The 24,779-nt window shown below is 39.1% G+C and overlaps 1 protein-coding gene across 2 annotated transcripts in view; it reads right to left on the reverse strand.

Moving 5' to 3' along the window:
* The window catches only part of LOC309556100 (cadherin-7-like), a 299,042-nt gene that overhangs the window by 253,858 nt on the left and 20,405 nt on the right, over positions 1-24,779 (reverse strand). For both annotated transcript variants that reach the window (XM_082258423.1, XM_082258422.1), the window contains exon 2: positions 909-1,255. In XM_082258423.1, coding sequence (XP_082114549.1) covers positions 909-1,118 — 210 coding nt within the window. In that variant the 5' untranslated portion in view covers positions 1,119-1,255. The remainder of the gene's footprint in view (positions 1-908; positions 1,256-24,779) is intronic.

Genomic DNA, 24,779 nt, shown 5'->3' on the forward strand with positions numbered 1-24,779 from the left:
GATTTCCTCTTGCCACATGTTTCTGTGGAACATCTCTTGGTGACAATAATTGAAATAACAATAGAGAGGATGAATCTACATCCATGGGGACACTGATGGCAATTACAGCCAGGCTTGTAACTCTTTTTTTCTAATTCTTGTAAAATTTTTAACTATAAATACACTTTTAAACGTACGAATTTCACCTAAAAAGTCACAGGTTTGTGAAATTTGATAAAGAAGTAAATGATTTTAGTTATAACAGCTAACACATTGAAGCTAAATGTTAGTGTGTATACATACCAATCTGCTGAAACCAAGAAACAAAAATGAATGGTCCTTTGGCAGATAGGGAAATATGTCCCATACCTTTCCTCATTGCATTATTTGGTGTCTGAGGGTAATAAGTAGGCTGCCACTGCTGATGTATATTTTTGAGCATATTCATTTCCTAATTGTCATGAAAATCTAATAAGGTTAATGCTTAGTAACTGACCCAAACATGTAGATTCTTTATGACTTTATTGGATAAATGCTTGTAACTAATAACATGTTGAATTCACTAATATTTTAATTGTCACGTTTTGTCAGATTCCAGATTTTTGCATTCTTTCACTTAGAAAAAACACACAACAGACTTGACCTTTTATTGTATTAACATTTGCATCCACAGAGCCTACAGGAGAAACATGAATGTGAAGGGTTATAATTATTAATGACATAACATAAGCTATGACTTAAACTGTTGTTTATCATGTTTATTGAAGCTGATATGACAAACAAAGACAAGTCTAAGTTTTAGATATATGAACCATCTGCTGTTGTTGTCTTGCAATTACTGCTCACTGCTTTAATTTCTAATACACTAATGCAAATATTAATAACAACATGTAATATAAATGAGCATACACGTCAATTACTGTACTTACTTTACCAACATACAGAGGTTCTGAGCCTGTATATTCCTCCAGCACAAAGAATTGGTTCCAAACCCAGCTCCGCTTAGTTCTTGATCTCCCAGACTGAATGTAAGGCTTCGATGTAGACATTGAAAGCTCGGCTTGGCTTATTCCAGATAGACAAAAGAAAAGAGCTATAAGCTGAAGATAGTGGCACATTTCTTGTCTGCCCATCTTCATTTTTCTCCCTTTAACAAATTGTGAACTGAACAGCTCCCAAATACTGTCTTAGAAATTCCAGTATTATTCCACACAGGATTTTTGCTGTTGTTGGAGGATTACTCAAAATAAATATCCAGGGACCCAGACTTTAATACCTATGAGACAAGAAAGATATACTTGACGATTAGAATTAAACTCGACAAATTCCTTCTGTATTTTGCAAGCAAAAGAAAATATAATATGTGTAAAATGTAATATTGTCTTTTTTTGTACTTGATCCACAGTTTATTGTCACTTAATATATTGCTGTTGCAGATATGTAGGGTGTTTGGTAAGATTTTCAAGTCCTCTGAATATGAGTAGGCCTTAAATATTTCAAAAAATATAGTATTATGAAAAACATTAATCAATAAATATTAATATCTACATGGCAAAAAAAATCATTGTACAATATCTGCTCATCCATTTAATACTAATTTATATTTACTTGCATTTGTATCACTTTTATGTAAAAAATATAATACCAGGCAAAATGTCCTTAGCTCACACACTGTTCCACTTTTTTGAAACCTTGAAAAAACTCACACGTCAGGAACACAGTAATATAATAAGCACCAGCTAGCTGTGCAAATATTTGAGACAGGTTAAATTCATCATTCTTGGTTCGAAGGAGACATTTACAGCATGCAATAAACAAAGGGTAAAATAAAGAAAATACTAATGATTAAATGTAATCTTTTCTTCTACGCAGTCCATTCTTCCTTAAATGGCTACCACAAGAGGATGTTTAAAATTGTAAGAAAATATTAAAATACATACAGTGGATCAAATTTGAACTAAAATCATTGCCTGTTACATATATAAGGAATGTGAAGATTTAAAAAATAATATTTTAATATTACAAATATATTTACTAAATAATAGTTTTAAAAATGGACAATGTTCCTTTAAGTGGAGGTTCCATCACACTATAGTTTGTTAAAGTTTGGGCTTCAGTGATAATCTGGAAAGCCCTTCAGTAACAAAAAGAACAGTATGTATAAATCTTGTATAATAATGGTGAAAAGGATAGCCTAGTTATTATTTTTAGAATTTCCAGTAAGCCAGCTTTCATGTTTATGTTTTTAAATTATAAAGGACCTTAGTCTTTAAAAAAAAGAAAAAATCTTTAGAGTGGTGATGCAATTTTGGTCTCTACATACACCTTTAAAGAGGAAGTTCCCCTTTTAATCGTGTTACATGTTATACCTATATTAAAGTGCCTATAACATGCTTAGCAGGCCCTCCTCACACCCCTTCCACTGTGACAGCCTCTGGGGGATCCTCTCCCTCCACCCACTGTCATATTTTAAAAACAGCGTGGATGTGCAAGACTCTGCCCACACAACCAGATCATTCATGCACAGGAATTCATTAATTAAAAAAGTACTGTCTTCACCACGGCAGACAGACTTGCAGTTTAAATGAAGTGCAAGCATGCTGATTTTGGCATGGACGCTATCTCAGGCCTAACACTGGCAGCTGGGACATTTTTCCAAAAGCCAAATAGTTAGGATGTTTAGCGTGGATGAACATGACAGACTACATGACAGGCTACATGACATGACATGTAACATGTTCCTGATCCTGCAGCTGCTTTCTGCTCTCCACACCCCTGTTACAGCAGGACGAAGATCTTCTCCCCATACCAGGTGTCACTATTTGAAAGGAGCATGGCCGGGGGCGTGGCTGAGGGAGATGGCTGCAATCCGCAACATCAGCAACCCAAGACAGCAACCCACACCCCAGTAAGGCAGCTACCCTACCTAGCCGCAATCATGGAGAAGAGGAAAGCCAGTACGGGACCCCACAAACTGACTGAGTTTTAAAACCCACTTGAGCCCCCAGCACCACTACTGCCTCATAGGCCTGAAAGGCTGTGTGGATTTGCACCACCTGCACCGGATGCAGACGTAGATGTGGAGTATTAACCCCCCCACTGTTATTATGCGAACTGTTTCGCATTCTGAGGTTCACCTCTACTCTTTTTTTGAGACCTTGTCTTATTATGTTATTATAAAGAAAATATCACCCGCGCCCTTCTAGAGCTAAAGCAGCAAACTCCTAACACTGGTGAGTTAAGGAAGATGAAAAATGCAAAAGGGGGTTGCACTAAAGCATGAAGTAGATTACACATTCACCAATGACAGAGAAGTGTTAGATGCATACATAAATGATTAAAACACACAACAATGTATAAAGCAATCTCATAATACATATGAATGGGTTTAAATCCTAATCCAATTTGATCAGAAATTGGAAATGATAGTCCAAATAGAAGTGTTATAAGGAAGTGGATCTTCCAACCAATATAGCCAAAGATGCAAAAAACAGTTCAAAACAGGTAAAGGGCAGAATCCGTCCACCCAGGTGAATATGGAGATAACAGACAATGTGAGGTCCCGACCACCATACACAGCCTCTTACTGGAAAGCAGTGGGATAAGCGCATCGGGTAGTTCAGGACTACTCCAGCCTATCTCCCAAGCACAGCTGCTCCCAGGACATCCGAGCCACCTGATGGAACCGGCTCAAACTCCACTCAAAGACCCTTCTCAGAATGCCTCACAGGATATCTCATAGAAGGTGAGGGACAACAAACAGATGGGACAAGCCCATAGTGCATTACCTCAATGATAGTTTATTGAAGAGCTATGTGGCGTGATGCTAAATCTTTAAAAGCTGATGTCCTCTTTATACAAGAGACTCACTTTGCACGTCAAAAACAACCGTATTGTGCAGATAGACTATTCCCACGCGTCTTCACGGCATTGGGGCCAACAAAGAAACGTGGAGTTCTGATAGCTATAAAGAACTCTGTTGCTTTCCATTTACATGAAGCTATTGCAGATCCAAAGGGCCTATTTCTGATTCTTATCTGTGATCTCAATAGTATCACCCATACCTTGGTTAACCATAGAAGTTACCTGACCCCTGTGCATTTATCACAAATCTTTAAAACTCCCCCTGGCTTGTGCTGGAGAGATTGTGGGGCACATGGTACTCCAATACACCTGATGTGGGAATGTAATTGTCTTCAAAGTTTTTGGAACTCAGTATTTTCCTTAATAGCAAAAATGACTGGGATACTATCTCCCCCATAACAGATCTGGCCTTATTAAACTTGGGTATTGAGAAATTTCCTACACAATTTCAGGCAGTTACCCACATATTAATAACAGCAAGATTATCCATCACTTACAAGTGGAAGTCAATAAGTGTACCAAATCTTACAGACGTCATTAATAGAGTAAACACTCACTACATTTATGAGAAGTTTTTTGCCTACTTTAATGGTTCACATACCCGTTTCTTGAACATGGGGCAGGTGTGGGTTGCACATTACCCAGAATCTCCCTCTTAAGTATGATACGTTTGAGATCAAATGATATTTAATGAACTTAATGAAGACTAATGAGACCTTACAGATCGTAATTTTGTTTAATTTTGTTTATTTCCTTTGTTTATTCCCTTATTTTATGTTGCTTGCTTTAGTTTCGTTCCTACTCTCTTATATTTAGATGATGATGTTTCCTTTATCTCCCTCCATTACTCTTGTACCGTGGGGTGTGTGTCACAGGTCCGGACACAGTTTGTGCTCCCATTGTTGTCTGGATACGTGGCACATCGTGTTCCATGGGAACTGTTGACATAATAATATTTGGATTAATTGACCTGTTTTGATGGCAATGCTATGGTATTTTAAATTGTATTTTTATTTTCTCAAACTATTATGTGCCTTTATATACTTTTACAAGGAAATATCATTGTATTTTTACGTTCTTGTTAATTCACTGTATCTCTACTGTTTGAATTGTTCTGAACGAAATTTAAAACCTTCAATAAAAACAAATTAAATGAAAAGAGCATGGCCATGAGGGGCTCACCCACGTGAATAAATGAACTACGAGTACTGACAGCCTTCACAGCTTTTGGCGCTGTTGGGTGCTCAAATAGTTCATTAAATCTTTCTGTCTTTGTGAAACTGTATGGGCAGACAGCTTACACTGGCAGTCTGTAGGAGTTCTGCATGGCAGGAGATTGTGGATGCAATGCCCTCCAGGCTCCTACAAAAAAAAAAATAGAAAATGCATATTTGTTTACCTGAAAAAATGTGCAATTATTATTTTTTTTTTTTAAGTAAACCTATCCTTTAAAATCCATACTAAACTCGTGGGTTGTTTTATTAAAATTGGGGAGTGCAAAATATGGTGCAGCTGTGCCTAGAAGCCAATGAGCTACTAACTTCAGCTTGTTTAATTAAGCTTTAAAAAAAAAAAAAAGCCTGAAAGCTGACTGGTTTCAATGCAGAGCTGCACCAGATTTTGCACTCTCCAGTTTTAGTAAATCAACCCCAAAGAGTCTAGTATACATTTTCTTTAAAAAAAAAAAAAAAAAAGAACACACACAGGCCCCTTTAAAGTTCCCCCACAAACGACAACAGACCCTTAGGGGTCTGCTTTGTCTTTTGGGGGGATTGTGTGATCTGTACAATAGCAATAGCAAAATGAGAGCTTAATTGTAGCAATCACATGCTATTTTTTTTTTACACCCGCTTGCCTATTAGCCCAGAAAATGAATATGTTTAATCTTACAGATTTGACTTCTATTGGTTTTAAAGGAGGTCGAGTTTGCCATCTGAATTTCTTTGAAGTTCCACAAACCCCTGCCGAACTGAACCCAGGACTGTTCATCTCATCACCAGTCCTAATCAGCCTGTGCTTATAAAACTACATGCACCATTTCATTCTATAAATATCTGATATTATTCAAGTACCTTCAAAGTTACATATTTCAGGGCATTACGTAGTTCAACAGACAAGAGTACTTGATACTTAGATATCTACATAACCCATTTTAGTCAAACTGCTGCAGACTGAGTTGGCTTCATAGTTACATAGTTACATAGTTACATAGTTAGTGAGGTTGAAAAAAGACATCAGTCCATCCAGTTCAACCTATGATGTGTGTGTGTTTGCTTTTAACCGTACATTGTATACCCCTGTATGTTGTGGTCTCCAAGGTGCCCATCTAATAGTTTTTTGAAACTATCAATGCTCCCAGCTGATACGACTGCTTGTGGAAGAGAATTCCACATCCTTACCGCTCTTACAGTGAAGAACCGCTTACGCATTTTAAGGTTAAACCGCCTTTCCTCTAATTTTAGTGAATGGCCACGTGTCTTATTGTATCTCCTCTCTCTGAATAGTTTGTTCCTTATGCTAGGGTCGCCAGTACAGTATTTGTACATTGATATCATATCACCCCTCAATCGTCTCTTCTCCAGAGAGAATAAGTTCAGTGCTTGTAGTCTTTCCTCATAGCTGATGTCCTCCATTCCCCTAATTATTTTTGTTGCCCTTCTCTGGACTCTTTCCAATTCCAGCACATCCTTCCTGAGGACCGGTGCCCAGAACTGGACAGCATACTCCAAATGTGGCCGGACCAGAGTCTTGTAGAGCGGGAGAATAATCTCTTTATTTCTGGAGTGAATCCCCTTTTTTATACATCCCAGTATTCTGTTAGCTTTGCTTGCAGAGGCTTGGCATTGCATGCCACTGCCAAGCCTGTTGTCTACCAGTACCCCCAGGTCCCTTTCCATCCTAGACTCACCCAGAGGTTCCCCCCCTAGTGAGTAGCTTGCTTTCTGGTTTCTGGCCCCCAAGTGCATTACTTTACATTTTTCAACATTAAACCTCATCTGCCATGCAGTTGCCCACCCCGTTATTTTGTTCAGGTCCGCTTGTAAGGTTTCCACATCCTGCATAGAAGATATTGGCATGCTTAGTTTAGTATCATCCGCAAATACTGAGATTGTACTAGATATCCCCTCCTCTAGATCATTTATGAATAAATTAAACAGGATTGGTCCCAGGACAGAACCCTGGGGGACCCCACTTTCCACACCCGCCCAATCCGAGTACTCCCCATTAATCACCACCCTCTGGACTCTCCCCTGGAGCCAGTTCTCTATCCAGGTACTCACCCTATGGTCCATACCTACCTTCCTTAGTTTGTACAGTAAGCGTTTGTGGGGAATGGTGTCAAAGGCCTTTGCAAAGTCCAGGTACACCACATCCACCGGCTTACCTTTATCTAGGTGGCAGCTCACTTCATCGTAGAAGGTTAATAGATTGGTTTGGCAAGAATGATTTTTCATGAATCCATGCTGATTACTACTAATAATACAGTTTTCATTACTAAAGTCTTGTATGTGGTCCCTTAACATCCCCTCCAAAATCTTGCAGACTACAGATGTTAGGCTGACCGGCCTATAGTTACCCGGGATACATCTCGGCCCCTTTTTAAATATTGGTACCACGTTGGCTTTTTTCCAATCAGCTGGCACCATACCCGTCTGTAAACTATCCTTAAAGATCAAGAATAATGGTCTGGCAATCACCTGGCTGAGCTCTTTAAGAACCCTCAGGTGCAAGCCACCCGGTCCCGGTGATTTATTTATGTTAAGTTTCTCTAGTTTCGTTTTAAGTCTATCTTCTGTTAGCCATGGCGGTATTTCCTGAGGTGTGTGGTTTAGTTCGGCCTTACAAGCTAGGTTTGTGTATCCCCCCGATTATTTTGTGAAGACTGAAGAGAAGAAATTATTTAACACTTCCGCCTTTTCTCTGTCCTCAGTGGCCATATTTCCTTTGTCATCTTTTATGGGGCCAATGTGTTCTGGCCTCGCTTTCTTACTGTTTATATACTTAAAGAACTTCTTGGGGTTCTTTTTACTCTCCTCCGCTATATGTCTCTCGTGTTCTATTTTAGCCGCCCTGATTTCGTCTTTACATTTCTTATTACACTCTTTGTAATGCTTAAATGCTGCCAATGACTTGTATTTTTTGAAGGCCTTTTCTTTAGCACTAATATACCTTTTTATGTTGGAGTTTAGCCACCCAGGGTTTAGCTTTGCTCTTTTAAATTTGTTTCCCTTTGGAATGCACTGGCCAATCCCCTTGTTAAGTATGCTCTTGAAGCACTCCCATTTTTCCTCCGTGTTCTTTGTTCCCAGGGTTCTATCCCAATTGATATTTTCTAGCAGTGAGCGCAGTTTTGGGAAATTGGCTCTTTTGAAATTCAGCGTCTTAATATTACCCTTGTGCTTCCTATTACTGTAATTAATACTGAAACTTATTGACCTATGGTCACTGTTTCCTAAGTTCTCCTGTATTTCTATATCCGTGAGCAGGTCTGCATTGTTAGTAATCAGTAGGTCAAGTACCGCATTGTTTCTTGTCGGTGCATTCACCATCTGACCCATGAAATTGTCCTGCAGAACATTTAGGAACTGCCGAGCCTTGGCTGAGTGTGTGGTTCCTTCTGCCCAGTCTATATCAGGATAATTAAAGTCCCCCATTATAATGACATTTCCCACTTCACTTCCTTGTACAGTATTTAGTTGTCAAAAGCCTTATTTAATACCCCTTAATTCCTTGTGACCATATTAATGCACCTGGATTGTTAACAATCATACAAGACCAGACAAACACATCCTCAATGCAATGGGTCAAGTTGACATCTACACTAAAATCAGAGATTCTCATAACAGCCAGCAAGTAAAGCAAGAATCATGCAATGTAATTGCAGGTCAAAGAAAGCTTTAGACAAATCATTGATATTTGGGAAAAAATGGTGGGAAGTAGACTCTAATTATCAAATCTTCTTGTTTTCAGTCCTCTCATTGAGTCATATTTGGATACATTAGTAACACAAGTGGAATATTCAGAATGACAAACACTGACTGACACATCTGTTCTGTTGTGAAGACATCTGGAAAACATGCACTGCTGGACATTTTTTTTATCACTAAGTTTAGATTCCTATCACAGCATCCAACATAACTGTGTAGGCAGTTTAGTAATTTAGCAACTGAAGCATTAGAAAATATTCCGGAGGGAACTTTCACTGCATGAGACAAACAAAGTTTATGATGTAAATACCTGTAATACGCTTTTTCAAAGTGCACTGCTTGCTAGAACTTTCTTGCTTTCAGCATAATCCTTTCCAAATCGAACTTCTCTCAATGTAACCATAGCCCAGACCGGAAACATTATATTCAGTATTGTATATTAAGCATTTCTTTTAATTTAGTCATTATTAATTAACTTAAATCAGTTATCTATAATAGCTATATAGCCCCCCTTTCTGCCACATTAAACATAGTACTGATCCTTGCTTATTTCACTGAATTGTTGATAAATTATCATAAATAAGCCCTATAAGCCCATGGAAAACCGAAGATATTGGAAAATGTCTTTTCAACCATAAATTGTTTTCAGCTAATGTAGAAGTCTGCAGACTAAAATTATACTTTTGTTGCACAGCTATTCAACAAAGTGATTTTAACTGTGAAAATATGTGTATATAAATATATATTAAAATAAATGTATATATATATATATATATATACACACATGTATATACAGTATATATCTCTGTTACAACCACCTCAAACATTCACACTAATGGTTAGAAGTCAAAGGATTAGCTCTCAATCATGTGATTACGGTTTCTCTGATGAGAAAAGGATAGTTTGTATCCTTTTCTCCACACTAAAGGAGAAGTCTGAATAAAAATTAATAAAGAAAACGTTAAATATTTAGATTAGGACTTGATCTAGGTTAGTGTTTGTTTCAGTGTTAGAGTTAGGGCCATTGTAAAATGTGTCAATGTTAGCACTAGGCCCCTTTCACACGTGCAATCCGATCCGATCTGCCTGTCAGTTTTTCAGGCGGACCTGATCGGATGCTCCATGCATCCCTATGGGGCAGCGCGTTTCAGCGGGTGTGGAAACCCTATTTTCCATCTGTCTGGAGGATGGGATCGGATGAGAATGGACAGGCGGTATTGGTGCCAAACACACCAGGCAGGTCCGAGATACTGTTGTGGAGAAGTTTAAAACAGGATTTGGTTACAAAAAGATTTCCCAAACTTTAAACATCCCAAGGAGCACTGTGCAAGCGATAATATTGAAATGGAAGGAGTATCAGACCTCTGCAAATCTACAAAGACCTGGCCGTCCCTCTAAACTTTCAGCTCATACAAGGAGAAGACTAATCAGAGATGCAGCCAAGAGGCCCATGATCACTCTGGATGAACTGCAGAGATCTACAGCTGAGGTGGGAGACTCTGTCCATAGGACAACAATCAGTCGTATACTGCACAAATCTGGCCTTTATGGAAGAGTGGCAAGAAAAAAGCCATTTCTTAAAGATATCCATAAAAAGTGTCATTTAAAGTTTGCCACAAGCCACTTGGGAGACACACCAAACATGTGGAAGAAGGTGCTCTGGTCAGATGAAACCCAAATCAAACTTTTTGGCAACAATGCAAAGCGTTATGTTTGGCGTAAAAGCAACACAGCTCATCACCCTGAACACACCATCCCCACTGTCAAATATGGTGGTGGCAGCATCATGGTTTTGGCTTGCTTTTCTTCAGCAGGGACAGGGAAGATGGTTAAAATTGATGGGAAGATGGATGGAGCCAAATACAGGACCATTCTGGAAGAAAACCTGATGGAGTCTGCAAAAGACCTGAGACTGGGACGGAGATTTGTCTTCCAACAAGACAATGATCCAAAACATAAAGCAAAATCTACAATGGAATGGTTCACAAATAAACATATCCAGGTGTTAGAATGGCCAAGTCAAAGTCCAGACCTGAATCTAATCGAGAATCTGTGGAAAGAACTGAAAACTGCTGTTCACAAATGCTCTCCATCCAACCTCACTGAGCTCCAGCTGTTTTGCAAGGAGGAATGGCCAAAATTTCAGTCTCTCGATGTGCAAAACTGATAGAGACATACCTCAAGCGACTTACAGCTGTAATCGCAGCAAAAGGTGACGCTACAAAGTATTAACTTAAGGGGGCTGAATAATTTTGCACGCCCAATTTTTCAGTTTTTTATTTGTTAAAAAAATTTGAAATATCCGATAAATTTCGTTCCACTTCATGATTGTGTCCCACTTGTTGGTGATTCTTCACAAAAAATTACAGTTTTATATCTTTATGTTTGAAGCCTGAAATGTGGCAAAAGGTCGAAAAGTTCAAGGGGGCCGAATACTTTCCCAATGCACTGTGTATATATATATATATATATATATATATATATATATATATATATATATATATATTAAGAAAAAAGAGAGGGAAAATTTTCACTGGTCCTAGAACCCAATGAGTAAATGGAAATTTGGGGGTATGGGACTATAACGGATCTGTTATCTATAGTATAAAGGTAAGCAACAACATTGTAAAAACCCGGATAGTGCTAAAAAATTGGTATCCACCGATTGCCTGCTATGGTGGGGTCCATGTGAAACTGGTCCAGCTTGCACATATAAGCCACCTCCTGAGGGGACCACAAGGCCCTCACGGGGCAATCTGGCCTGGAGATATGTGGGATGTTGGGGGGAGATGGTACCCGTGGTCAAATTAAAATGTTTGGAAAACGAATATGTTTGTGAAGTTTGGCTCTTATGAAATCATGGCCTTGTATTGGGTGAATTAAAGTGTCAATGCGAAATGCATTGAACAAGCAATCACCCTATCTATCACAACTACCAGAATGTTTGTATGCTGCTACTGATCATGTTATATATCTTTTGTATTGATGATTTTAATAAAGAATACATTTTGTTTGGTTTTTACCATGTTGTTGCTTACCTTTATACTATAGATAACAGATCCGTTATAGTCCCATACCCCCAAATTTCCATTTATTCATTGGGTTCTAGGACCAGTGAAAACATTCCCTCTCTTTTTTCTTAATAATGATTTAGGGATGAGGATCTGTTATCAGGGTACGGGTTAACCCATTTTTCATATATATATATATATATATATATATATATATATATATATATATATATATATATAGGGCCATTTTCCTTTCATAATATTAATGGAAAAGAAAAGCAGGAGACATCCATTCATATTTACCACCAGAGGAAGGTTGGAATTAGCCTGAACAAAACAAGGTATGATTCACAATGATAAAGTAGTTGCAAAGATATGTACAGTGTCAATAACCTGTGTCAAAGTTTCAGAATTGGGTCCAGGTGTTAAGGTTTGTTGTACCTATCATTACTGAGACATTAAAGGAACACTAAAATCTGGTTTAGAAAAAAAAAACTGTTTCTTTTCAAGCATATATTCCTAACTCAACAAAGTACCTTTTATTTAAGGGGATTATTTCATGGAAAGCCATGGAAAATACTACACCTACATTTTAAATATCTTGACCTGTGATAATCTCCAAAATGCATAATTATTATTAACAATAATCTTATATAAACCTTATAAGGAACATTAGAACTAGCACATATCTACGCTTTCATTGCACTTCAATGTACACTCACTGGCCACTTTATTAGGCACAAATTACTAATAAGACAATCACATGGCAGCATGACAGCAATGCATTTAAGCCTCTAGATGTGGTGAAGACAACTTGCTGAAGTTCAAACCAAGCATCAGAATGGGGAAGGAATGGGATTTAAGTGACTTTGAATGTGGCGTGGTTCAAAGATGGTCTGGTCTGATTATTTAAAAAATTGCTGATCTACTGGGATTTTCACACACAAAAATCTCTAAGGTTTATAGAGAATGGTCCAAAAAAGAAAATATATCCAGTGAGTGGCAGTTGTGTGGAAGAAAATGCCTTGCTGATGTCAGAGGAGAATGGGTAGACTGGTTTGAGATGATAGAAAGGCAACAGTAACTCAAATAGCCGCCTGTCACAACCAAGGAATGCAGAAAACCATCTCTGAATGCACAGTACATTGAACCTGGAAGCAGATGGGCTACAGCAACAGAAGACCACTTCTGTCAGCAAAGAGCAGGAAACTAAGGCTAAAATTTGCACAGGCTCCCCAAAACTGGACAAAAAAAGATTGGAAAAACATTGCCTGGCCTGATGAGTCTCAATTTCAGCTGTAACTTTCAGATGGTAGGGTCAGTATTTGGAATAAACAACATGAAAGCATGAATCCATCCTGCCTTCTATCAATTATTCAGGCTGGTGGTGGTGCAGTGGTGTGGAGGATATTTTCTTGGCACACTTTGGGCCCCTTAGTACCAATTGAGCATTGTTTAAACATCACAGCCTACCTGAGTATTGTTGCTGACCATGTCCATCGCTTTATGACTACAGTGTACCCATCTTCTGATGACTATGTCCAACAGGAAAATGCACCATGTCACAAAGCTCAAATCATCTCAAACTGGTTTCTTGAACATGGCAATGAGGTCACTGTACTCCAATGGCCTCCGTAGTCACCAGATCCCAATCTAATAGGGCACCTTTGGGATGTGGTGTAAAGGGAGATTTTCATCATGAATGTGCAGCCAACAAATCTGCAGCAAATGTGTGATGCTATCATGTCAATATGGACCAAAATCTCTGAAGAATGTTTCCAACACTTTGTTGAATCTATGCCATGCAGTTCTGAAGGCAAAAGGGGGTCCAACCTGGTACTAGCAAAGTGTACCTAATAAAGTGGCTGGTGAGTGTATATTAGCCTATTGTGTAGTTATAGTACATGAGCATAGCATGGATCTAGACTGTCATACGCAACAAGTGTATTTAGAAGTTGAACCCTGATGCCTCTGTGTAGATTAAATTTGAATGTCTGCATTTAAAAGTAGCCTCCAACAAGGCGGTTAAAAAATAATACTGTAAAAAAAGTTTTGAAACCCACTGTGATATAAATTGACATTTTACAAGATTAAATTATTCTGAACCCAATTTTAGCATTGTATCCAGATTTCACAGTATTTGGTTTTTAATGACTGACCCAAGAACATTGTTAGTTCCTGTAAAGGATTGCCAAAAGGGAAGTGTGTTGAAGGACATTGGCAAGAGCAGCACTGTATTTTATTACATTCTATTTGATTTTACTATCATATATTATTAGATTTTTTATTATGCCAATAAAATATGCCAGTGCAAAGAAATGCAAATATTATAATCTATTATAATATAAAAAGTAAACAAATAGCATAACGAAAGTTACAATAATGAGCACAGCATCTAAAAAAAAAAAAAACGACACTTTTTTATTTTATTACAGGTGCCTCACATTATGCTGATTCTCCTAATTAGATACCATTAGCAATTCTTCCTTCTTTTTACATTTTCTCTAGTGTGCAGGGGATTTTTTGCTTTTGCTAATTCTTAGCAGATATCAGTCTAAGTTGCCAGATTTGCATTCCAGAAAGAATTTCCACTGACTAATTTTCTTAAAACAATTTGCATTTTTCTGTATTTGCGTCTGTCTGCTGTTAATATTTGATAGCCCATTTCTAAAAAGGATTGGCATGCACCAAACTGTTAGGAGCACCTACAAAATTATTCTTAATATAATTTTTAAAGAAAAAAAAGGTATTTGATTCTTTCAGTAATTGAGGATTTTTATTAAAAGTGTATTCTTTAGAGCTGACTTGTGGGCAGACAGGTGAAATACATATAATACACACATGAATTACATATAAGGAAGCTGTTTTATCTGTCAGGGATTTATATTCCTGCCCATTTATTCTTGGGATTTACACAGCCACCTTATACAGCACAGCCAGGTAAATGACACCACTTAAAGTTTAGGGGTACAGCAGAGTTCTCCCTCCACCCCAAATGTTTGACTGGAGAGCGGAAGTGCAGCAACAGACTGATGGGGTCATCCCTCACTATGCTCTCTCCTCTTATCAGCAAGTTCCTTGTAAACACATGTGTATAGAGCACCCCTGATTGGCTCTCAGTCCTGCTTATCCCTGTCCAAGTCTGAGTACTGATTTATAGGCCATTACAGAAGACTGATACCAAGTTACATTCAAGTAAGTATTATCACGTACATGGTGCTGCAGGCCAATGAAGAGAGGGCTAAGTTCATGACTTCCCTGAAAGTGAGAACAGGAGGAGTCAGGCTGAAAGTGGCACAGGTCGCCTGTGATGTTGTTTGCAGAGGAACTCAGAATGGTTTCTGGTGTGCTAAGTAGTGGCTGCAGACAGGTGATGCCTGTGAGATGCGGCAGCTCCGTGGTTGCACTGAGACAATGTGAAGTCAGTTTAAGCCAGAGTTCAGAGCCAGAAGGATAACAGAGCAGGCAAGGTCAGAGGGGAAGCCAATGTCAGACACAAAAGAACAGAAGAACATATCTGTGGACAAGCCGAGGTCTGTTCAGGAGACAAGCAGGAGAATAGTCAAACACAAGCCGGTCGCTAGCAGAGAACTTTCAGAAACAAGGATCACAGGAACATGGTACAAGCTGAAGATCAATCAGCAACTTTATTTACTGACAAGCATCCTTATAAAGGCCCATGTAAAGTGCTGGCAGAGATTCGGGGTCCTAGAGCCCTTCTCCGGCCATTGGTGTCCTGACAGATGCTGGGTCCTAGAGTCCTTCTCCTTCCATTGGAGCCCTGACAGGTATACTGGTTTTAATCAAAGAAAATTAAAAAAATACTCCATGTCCAACAAGATGCTTGGTTTATCCTACATCTACGACCTACTCTCAAAACCAAAGATGGAGGAGAAAAACTTGGCTATGTCGCAAGGGGAATCTACCCTGCAAATTCAGGTTTCCCCATCTGTATAGTATCGTGCATTTCATTCCTCATCTAGGTTCTCCAGAAACATTACATATTGGGAAACTTCAATGACATTTTTCTATCACTGGTACTATACGCCTGTAAAATCAGCCCACATATTCCCAACCCAATCCAGGAAATGCTGGAGACAATGTTCTATGGACGGTCACATTTTACACATATGGTGGAATTGCCCTATTATTGCCCCATTATGGAGGGTCATCTCTAACCTCATTCAGGATCTTACTAATGTGTCTAATGTGTTATCCTTTCAGATGGATCTATTCAGCCTAGGCCTATCAATCTGGCCTTCAAAATTCCAACCTGTTGTCACCCATGTCCTAATTACTGCTCATCTCTCCATCGCCTTCCTCTGGAAACAACAATCCCCACCCACTCTAGGTATGACTATTGACATACTTAATAGCCACTAGGGAAGATCAAACTTTTGAAAAGTTCGGTTCGACCAGAACACCCGAATTTCCCAAAAGTTTGGTTCGGATTCCAGAACCCCATTGAAATCAATGGGACCCGAACTTCAGGAATCAAAAAACACCATTTTGAAGCCCTAAAACCCAATAAATGCCCCTAAAAAGTGCCTGGGGTTCTGGGTAATGCCCCAGGGACTATGAATCAGGCAAAAAAAAAGTTCTTAAAAATTGTCGTTTTTGATAGAGAGCCAATTATTGAAACAAATATTGAAAAAAAAATGAGATTTATTTGGATTTTGTGTCTGGGGGGTCTAAAAAGTGTACCTGTGAAGTTTCAGCTCTGCAGCATGTCCAGAACCAGAAAAAAACTGATTATTTGGTGTTACCCTCCTTTCACACCTGGGCGTTTTTGTTTCAGGCGTTTTTTGAAGGAGTTTGGAAGCAGGCATGACATCTGAACTTCTGTATAGGGGTATATATATATATATATATGTATATGTGTATGTGTGTATATATATATATATATGTATACCCCTAACCCAGAATCTGCATAGTGGGGTCACCCTGACATGGCAGAGTTTGGTCACCCTGGCATGGCAGAGTTCGGTCACCCTGGCATGGCAGAGTCAGGTCACCCTAAACTACACTACGGTCACCCTGACATGGCAGAGTTCGGTCACCCTGACATGGCAGAGTCAGGTCACCCTAAACTACACTATGGTCACCCTGACATGGCAGAGTCAGGTCACCTAAACTACACTACGGTCCCCCTGACACTTAAAGGTATCCCTACAAAAACTAGATTATTGAATCTGACTATAGTGGTATATAGTACCCTAACTACACTGCATATCCCTTTCCTCACACTAAAAGAACGGCTCCATACAGCAGAAGATAATTGCAAAATGACACTGGAGCTTTACAAGCAGCAGGAGAAACACAAATGCTTCACAAATGTAATACAGCCTCTGTATTACAGTGCTAGAGGTTTGGCGGGGCTATGTTATATACTGGGGGGCGTATTCACTCCTGATTGGCCTCTGGACCCTGTAGTCACTCCAATCACATTCCTAGCAGACTCCTGCCCCCTCAATTGGCTTTTACTGACGTTTCTGGGCCAATCACGGGCTTTTAAAGCCCAGTTCCTGTCCCATTGCATTTTGGGCGGTTCTGGTGGCCGAATTCCGAACTTTTACCGCAAAAAGTTCGGAATTTGGCCGAATTTCGAACATCCAATGTTCGGGTCGAACCGATGGTCAACCCAAACCATTCGATCATCCCTAATAGCCACATGAGTTTGGAATACCTCTTTGCTAAAACGTATCTCAAACTAAGCAAATTTCAGAACCAATGGCAGTTTTGGCAGTTGAACCCCAGAGCAGCATCTTGCTCCTAACTCCTGTATAGACGACATCACATATCAGGTCCTACCATACAACGCTTGACTCTCTCCTGAAACACATTACCCATCCTCCTCCCCCCTGGACCAAACCGTGCCATCCGGAATAATTCCTCCATTAATACAATAATGATACTCGCTCCTTGATTCAAACCTGCCTTCTCCCTGCTCTTCTCTCCTATCCCCCCCTCCGTACTCCCTCCTATGACACCCCCCCCTCCTCTTTTTTCAAAACTTGTGATTCTGCATTGTATAATCATCATCCGGAAATTACATTGTACTCCCTACTGTTCTGTTTACTACTCAGTTGTTTTAATTTCTGTAACAATACTGGAGCAGGCCTTCCCCACTCTAGATGACAATATGGCTTCTCTGAATTGTTCACCATTTTCTCATACATTTCACTAAAAATATTGAAACTAAAAAAAAAAAAGAAAATTACAAAATAGTCAATACATGCCTACATTAATTAGTGCCTCAGATTTAAGACTTGCACCATCTTTTCCCTAAACTCTTTAAAGTGTATGTTACCCTTAATATGCATTTTTTTCATGTATGTGTACAAATAGGTGTATTTTTTTAAATCTTAGTCTTTTTCATGTACTTCTTCAATTCACCAGATGGAATCCTGTCAGTCTCCTTTCCTCTTTGTTCTAAACTGATCAGACAAAGCACAAAAGCTGATCTGGGTTAGCATGGTCAGTTGTCTTCCTTTGGCTGGCCACTCACAAGCTGCATTTTACTTCAGGCGGCATAGACTATGGAATACTGGCACACTGTGCTTCTGCACAGTATCTTGTAACTCCAAACAGCCAGCATGTGTGTGATGTATTAGCAAACCACTCCATGCTATCTGAAAGAGGAGATACATGGTCACATAACTTTGGTAAATAGGCAAAAATATAATTTCTGCATCTAAGAAAAAGCAATTATGGTTCCTAAAATCTGTAGTTATAACTGTGTAAAAAGCGTCTATAACATTGAAGAAGATGGAAAGACCTATACTAGTAGCAGATATCCATGCATCACTTACGTGTTGTATAGTGATTGGCACATGTCAGGCTTTGCAGCATAGCAGGTGATGGGATTCCCTTTACAGGATGGACAATACTGATCTGCCTAACATATGGTGAGTTATTATTATGTTTTGCCTACATATCCGGATCTACATGTTGTATCTGGATAAACATTTGCATGATGAAAAATTAGTTTGGTTTCATTTCATTTAGATTCGTTAATCTAGTAATTTAGTTTTGGTAAATGCGGTTGAATCGTTCAATTCATATTCGGAATTCGCATTCAGGATTCATTTTATGTATTTTTCAAATTTTCTTTGAATTTACCAATTTTTGCTCGAATCAAAACATTTGAATCCACACATTTTTTTATTTGAATGCGGCAGCCAAGTAACCAAACATCTGGTTGTTATTTTTACACATTGATCTTGTTTGTATTATTAATATGTTTACTCAAAATATGCAAAGTTTTCTAATAATAAAAGTAGCATCTTACTTTCAAGATTTTACTTTGTACTCTACTATGCAGAAGTTTTAGCCATCTGAGATCAAGTACAAATGCTTTTTAATATTTATATTTTACTCATTTCTTTTTATCAATTTTATACTTGCAAAATGAATGAACAATAATAACGACTCTTTAAATCACCTTTGGCTCATTAAAAACAGCATTATTTTGAAATGGTACACTAATAACACACACAGTCTTTGATTTAAACTATATGTTTAGAGTTTGAATTCGAATGGAATTCGATGTAAAATACCAGTCAAATTTAAATTTGAATTTCAGAAATTTGGTTGAATTTTGTTTTGTTATTCAGAGAATTCAGTAAAATTTGTTTGTACTGTAATTCAGGGATTAGTATATATTTTAATCTCTGAATAATTAAATATTTGTCCAAATATTTATTTAGAACGAAACGAACCACACATGTTTATGTTTTGGTATATCATAAAAAATTCTAAACATGCACCACTGGAAAGAAAAATAAAAACAAACAAACATGTGAGCGCTACAGTCCACCCACATAATAAAGTTATGTATTGTCCATAAAAGTCCAAAAGGGGATAAAAAAGGGGTCCAATGGATAAAAAAGTCAAGCAGCTTAACTCAGGAGTGAGGAGAAACTCTGGAACAGATATGAAGAGAACAGGAAAGCGCTCTAAGTGCAGACTGCTTTATTAATCACATATAAAAAATAAAAAGCAGCAACTCACAAAACCAGATGGTATATGGCTGTCATAATGTAAGAAGAGGAGTACCTCCGGATGGTGCCGTCTCTCTGTAGGTCATGCAGTGCCAGTGTGGAGACGTCGGTAGCAGGAGGGGAAGTGGCCGGCTTTCTCCAAGGCTGTCCGGGTCCTCCGACAGGATGGCAAGGTGAGAGTAGATGGTAGCCATGGCTGTGTCACCCAGACCCGGAACGCGTTTCTGAGCATGCGCCAAGTCCAGGCCGCCAGTATGATCCCTTCCCCTTCACCTAAGGAAAGAGCGTGCATGCTCAGAAACGCGTTGTGCGCCCTTCCGGTTCCGGGTGACACAGCCGCGGCTTCCATCTACTCCCGCCACGCAGTCCTGTCGGAGGACCCGGACAGCCTTGGAGTAAGTCGGCCACTTCCTCTCCTGCTACCGACGGCTCCACACTGGCACTGCATGACCTACAGAGAAACGGCACCACCGGGAAGAATGCCTCTTCTTACATTATGACACCCATATACCATCTGGTTTTGTGAGTTGCTGCTTTTTGTTTTTATATGTGATTAATAAAGCAGTCTGCACCTAGAGCACTTTCCTGTTCTCTTCATTTTTGCACCACTGGAAAGGGTCCTTTTAAAAATAGGGCTTAAGAATGATGAGTCTTTTTTTGGCTGTTTTGTAGACTGTGAAAAATTGTAAACTTTACACTGGTGATGTTTATATTGTGATTACATCTACTATATTATTAAATGAACAGAACATTTAAAACAATTGTTAATAACACATATGTCATGTAAAGTGGCATTAAACCCAAAAGCAAACATTTATCAAATTGCAGCTTACCATTTCTCAGATGTGATTCCTGTTTTAGTTTTTTTTTTTTTTAGTCTTTCTTTCTTCTATTTTTATCTGGTAATCTGTCCAGTAAGTCTGTTGTTTTCCAAAAGCCTAAGCTCTCCAGCAGAATGCGTCAGTTGCAGAAATGAGATAATCCATTTAACACTAGCAGAGGTGCTTACAATGATCAGCTTTTAATTATTTATTAAAAACTTTTTTATCCTAAATGGAAAAAAAACAGTTTGCTGTAATGTGAGATCTAAATCTTCTAGTACATCTACCATTACCTTCCCCCCAAACTGCTGCTGTCCAAATTGTCCCCCGTGTTCATTCCTCCAGAGTGGGGATACTCTAATACAGGAGGTGTGTTACTGGCCAGATCACCAGGTGAAAACAGAGGGAAATAAGCCAGACAAAAAAAAAAAGCTAAAGCAGCCACCACATCTAATGATAGGTAAGCTGCAATATGTTACATTTTTGGTTTTGAGTTTAAGTGTCCATTCACACTGGTATGACTTGTCAGGCGACTTGGTCAGCCTGACAAGTCGTGCACCGTCGCTCCCATTGTGTAGTACAGGACCGATTCTAATAGGAGCGACACAAGTCGCTCCGACTTAGAAAAAGGGTCCTGTACTACTTCGGGGCGACCTGGAGCGACTTGCATAGACATTCATTTTATGAAGTCCGTGCAAGTGGCGCCGAAGTCGTGCTGCACGCGACTTCACAGGTCGCCCCCTAAGTCGGAGCGACCTAATGTGAACGGACACTAATACTGCTTTAAGTCAAATATTTACTGTAAGACCAATATTTCTAATAAACAAACTTATAGTTTTAATAAATTGCAGTGGGAAAGTGAAACCTGTTTTTGTTATCCTAGATCTTTCATCTGTATATTTTGTAGCTGAGAGATTTCTATCCCATATTCAGCACAATCGCTTTTCTATAGCGGAATGTACAAACCCACTGCAATAAATGCTGAACAAGAAATTACTAGCCATGCATCAATACCCAGAGATGAGTTTCTTCCTGTCTTTACCTATTCTTTATAAGTTTTGCAGTTTCTTTACACCAGTTCTATTGAGCTAAACTATATCCAAAGGACATTTTTTTATTATGTTATTTTCTTAACTTGGCATTCTCCACAAACATTACATAACATTTTAAAGTGTTCAAAAGAAGACAAACGGATTTCTTCGGATTGTGAATGGCATCAGCTTACTTGCATTTATCTTTTCATTGGGAACATTTGATCTGCAAAGAACAGAGCTGTTGGGGCATATTCCTTATACTTTTGAGCGTAAACTCCGCTTTTGTTAAGAAAAAAAAAACATTCCCTTCTGGGTGATCTGTGTACATTGCAGGGATTTTAACAAACTTTGTTGCATATTCCTACCTTCTGTTATTCTGAAGAAATCCCTGTTTGTTCCTCTGCCTCTGTGCTTAGTGAGTCCAATGGGAGTAGTTTAATAATTATCAATCAGCTATGGCAGCTGCAGGGCACTAATGAGGAAAACTGCTGGGCCTGCATCCCTTTAGACGTGTTCCTATTGGGAGTATCTCACCAAAAATGACAATTTTGTTGCAGGGGATGCCAGAGATCTGACTTGTATCTTAGTGCAGACTTCTGGGAAAGTTGGTGAGCCAATCACACAAGCAGGAAATTATGTTTCTGGGGTGTGGTCAGTACACATTCTGTGTACAGAACACCTCCAGGTAGCCATATTGCATTGCATTTTCAGAAAATTACAGATTGAAAAGGAAAGTTAATTTTTAATAACATTCATTTGCATTAATGCATTGTCTATGCTGCTTTCTTATGCTTTTATATGCTTCAGATATTGACTTTGCCAAAGGAACATTTTAAAAGTGTGTTGTTGCATTCTACACGTATTTATATATAGTTGGCAGTTGAACTTGGACACAGACCCATTTATTCTGTTTCTTCTGTTCTGTTGTAACAGCATGAAAAATGTAAGTTATTTAGTGAGCATAATTCAAACACAAAAAAAAGGAAGGTAACAATGATATATTCACCTAAGAAGACTAGAGCTTGGATAGGGCTCATAAGGGAGTATATTGGATCTCCCTGCCCTCTTCCACCAGAACCATGCAAAGCATCGCAGCAATGATCTGTCTTAAACCTTAGAAAGCATAGTAAGACATACCTTCAATAACTTTAAAAAATTAATAGCAAGCCAAAGCTGAAATATCAGAAACTAAGGTAATAAGGCTGAAAAAAGATTGATGCCTATCAAATTCAATTTCTTTCACAAAGTGTCTGCTATTTTTTTTTACTAGCCAGAAACGTTTCCCCTTTGCCCCAGTCGATTTCCCCTATCATATGACCCTCATTAAACAGGGGGTGCCAGTTGGTGGAGCTTAGTTATATTGTGAGGCAATGTCAGGATTAGGGATGAATGAATTGTGCAAAGTTCAGTTCACTGGATGTTCAACAAACCTTAAGCATGGCGGCAAACTATGTTGAAGTCTATATTTTCTCATCTTCTTCAAAGCTAATTTTTTGCTAAAAAAGGGCATGGGTAGCTAAGGACTGCCAAGAGGGTCATGTACCAATGCAAACAAACAGAAAAAAAAAGTTTTCCCATTTTGAGCCTAGAAAGTCTGATCCAAAATAGAGGACGTCTAAATTATATCAGCCTGCAATTGTTGTTTTCTTACATATACATAAGGATGTGCCTAAGTAAAGTTAAACCTGTTTTTCTATTTTTTATTTTATTTTATTATGGCTTAACCACTTGCCGACTGCCTAACGCCGATCTACGTCGGCAGTCAGCCCCTCACAGGCAAAGTGACGTAGGGCTACGTCACTAGCTTGTGAGGGTCTAGGGAGCGAGCGCGCGCCCCCGGAGGCGCGCTCCCGCTCCCGCGTGGTCACAGACCCCCCCGCGCGTGTGACCGGCGGACCCGATGTCCGCCGGTCACTCGGCGATCGGCGGGGGAGAGGGAGAATGTCAGGCAGCTTGTGTAAACAAGCCACCTGTCATTCTCCTTGCTGTTAGGATACTGATCACTCGGATCTAGTATGTACATCCGTTGATCAGTGTCCATACAGCTCAAGCCCCAGCCAATCACAGTAGAAAGCACGCCCCTAGGGATACACACAGCCCCTCCCTCCCAAATAAAGTTAACCCCTTCACTACCAGTGTATTTTTACAGTAACAGTGCATATATATAGCACTGATTACTGTAGAAATGTCACTGGTAACCCCAAAAGTGTCAAAAATGTCAGTCAAGGGTCCGATCTGTCCGCCCCAATGTCGCAGTACCGCAAAAAAAAATCGCAGATCGCCGCCATTACACGTTAAAAAAAAAAACAACAAAAATGACAGAAATCTTTCCCTTTGTTAGTAAACGCGATAACTTTTGCGCAAACCAATCAAAATACGCTTTTTGCGATTTTTTTTACCAAACATAGGTAGCATAAAACAAATTGGCCGAAAAAGTAAAAAAAATTTGATTTTTAAATTTTTTTTTGGGGAATTTCATATAAAAAAATTTGAAAAATATTGCTATTTTTGCAAAATTGACGCTCTTTTTTTGTTTATAGCGCGTGATCAAAAAATCGCACAGGTGATCAAATACCACCAAAAGAAAGCTCTGTTTGTGGGAAAAAAAGGACGCCAAATTCGTTTAGGTACAGCGTCGCACGACCGCGCAATTGTCCGTTAAAGTCAAGCAGTGCCGAATCGCAAAATACCCCCTGGTCGGAATGGGGGTAAAATCTTCCGGGGCTTAAGTGGTTAAAGGGCAACATTAAAAATTCAAAAATCCTTTAACCACTTCATCCTCGAAGGTTTTACCCCCTTAATGACCAGGCCACCTCCTGGGGAGGTTATACCAACATCAGAGGCCAGCTGTTACTGAAAGATGACCCAGGTCAAAAACAGTGATTTGTGGAAGAATGGCACACCTAGTGGAGAATATAACATGCGTCCTGGAAAGATGAGATACTTCTCATTGATTAGGAAGGATGGCCTCTTATGAATTGTCATTGGACAAGCAGACAGTGGGTGTTCATATGGGTGGTGTCAGAGTGGACTTTAAAAGCAATTGCCAGCTAGAATTCCGTCTCTTTTGCGCTTGAGCCCAGCTGAATGATACTGAATACTGAGAATGCCTATGTGTAAAGTATTATCTGTGCTGGTT

Source organism: Pelophylax lessonae, assembly GCF_965119305.1.
Source record: "Pelophylax lessonae genome assembly, chromosome: 5".
Taxonomy (NCBI): Eukaryota; Metazoa; Chordata; class Amphibia; order Anura; family Ranidae; genus Pelophylax; species Pelophylax lessonae.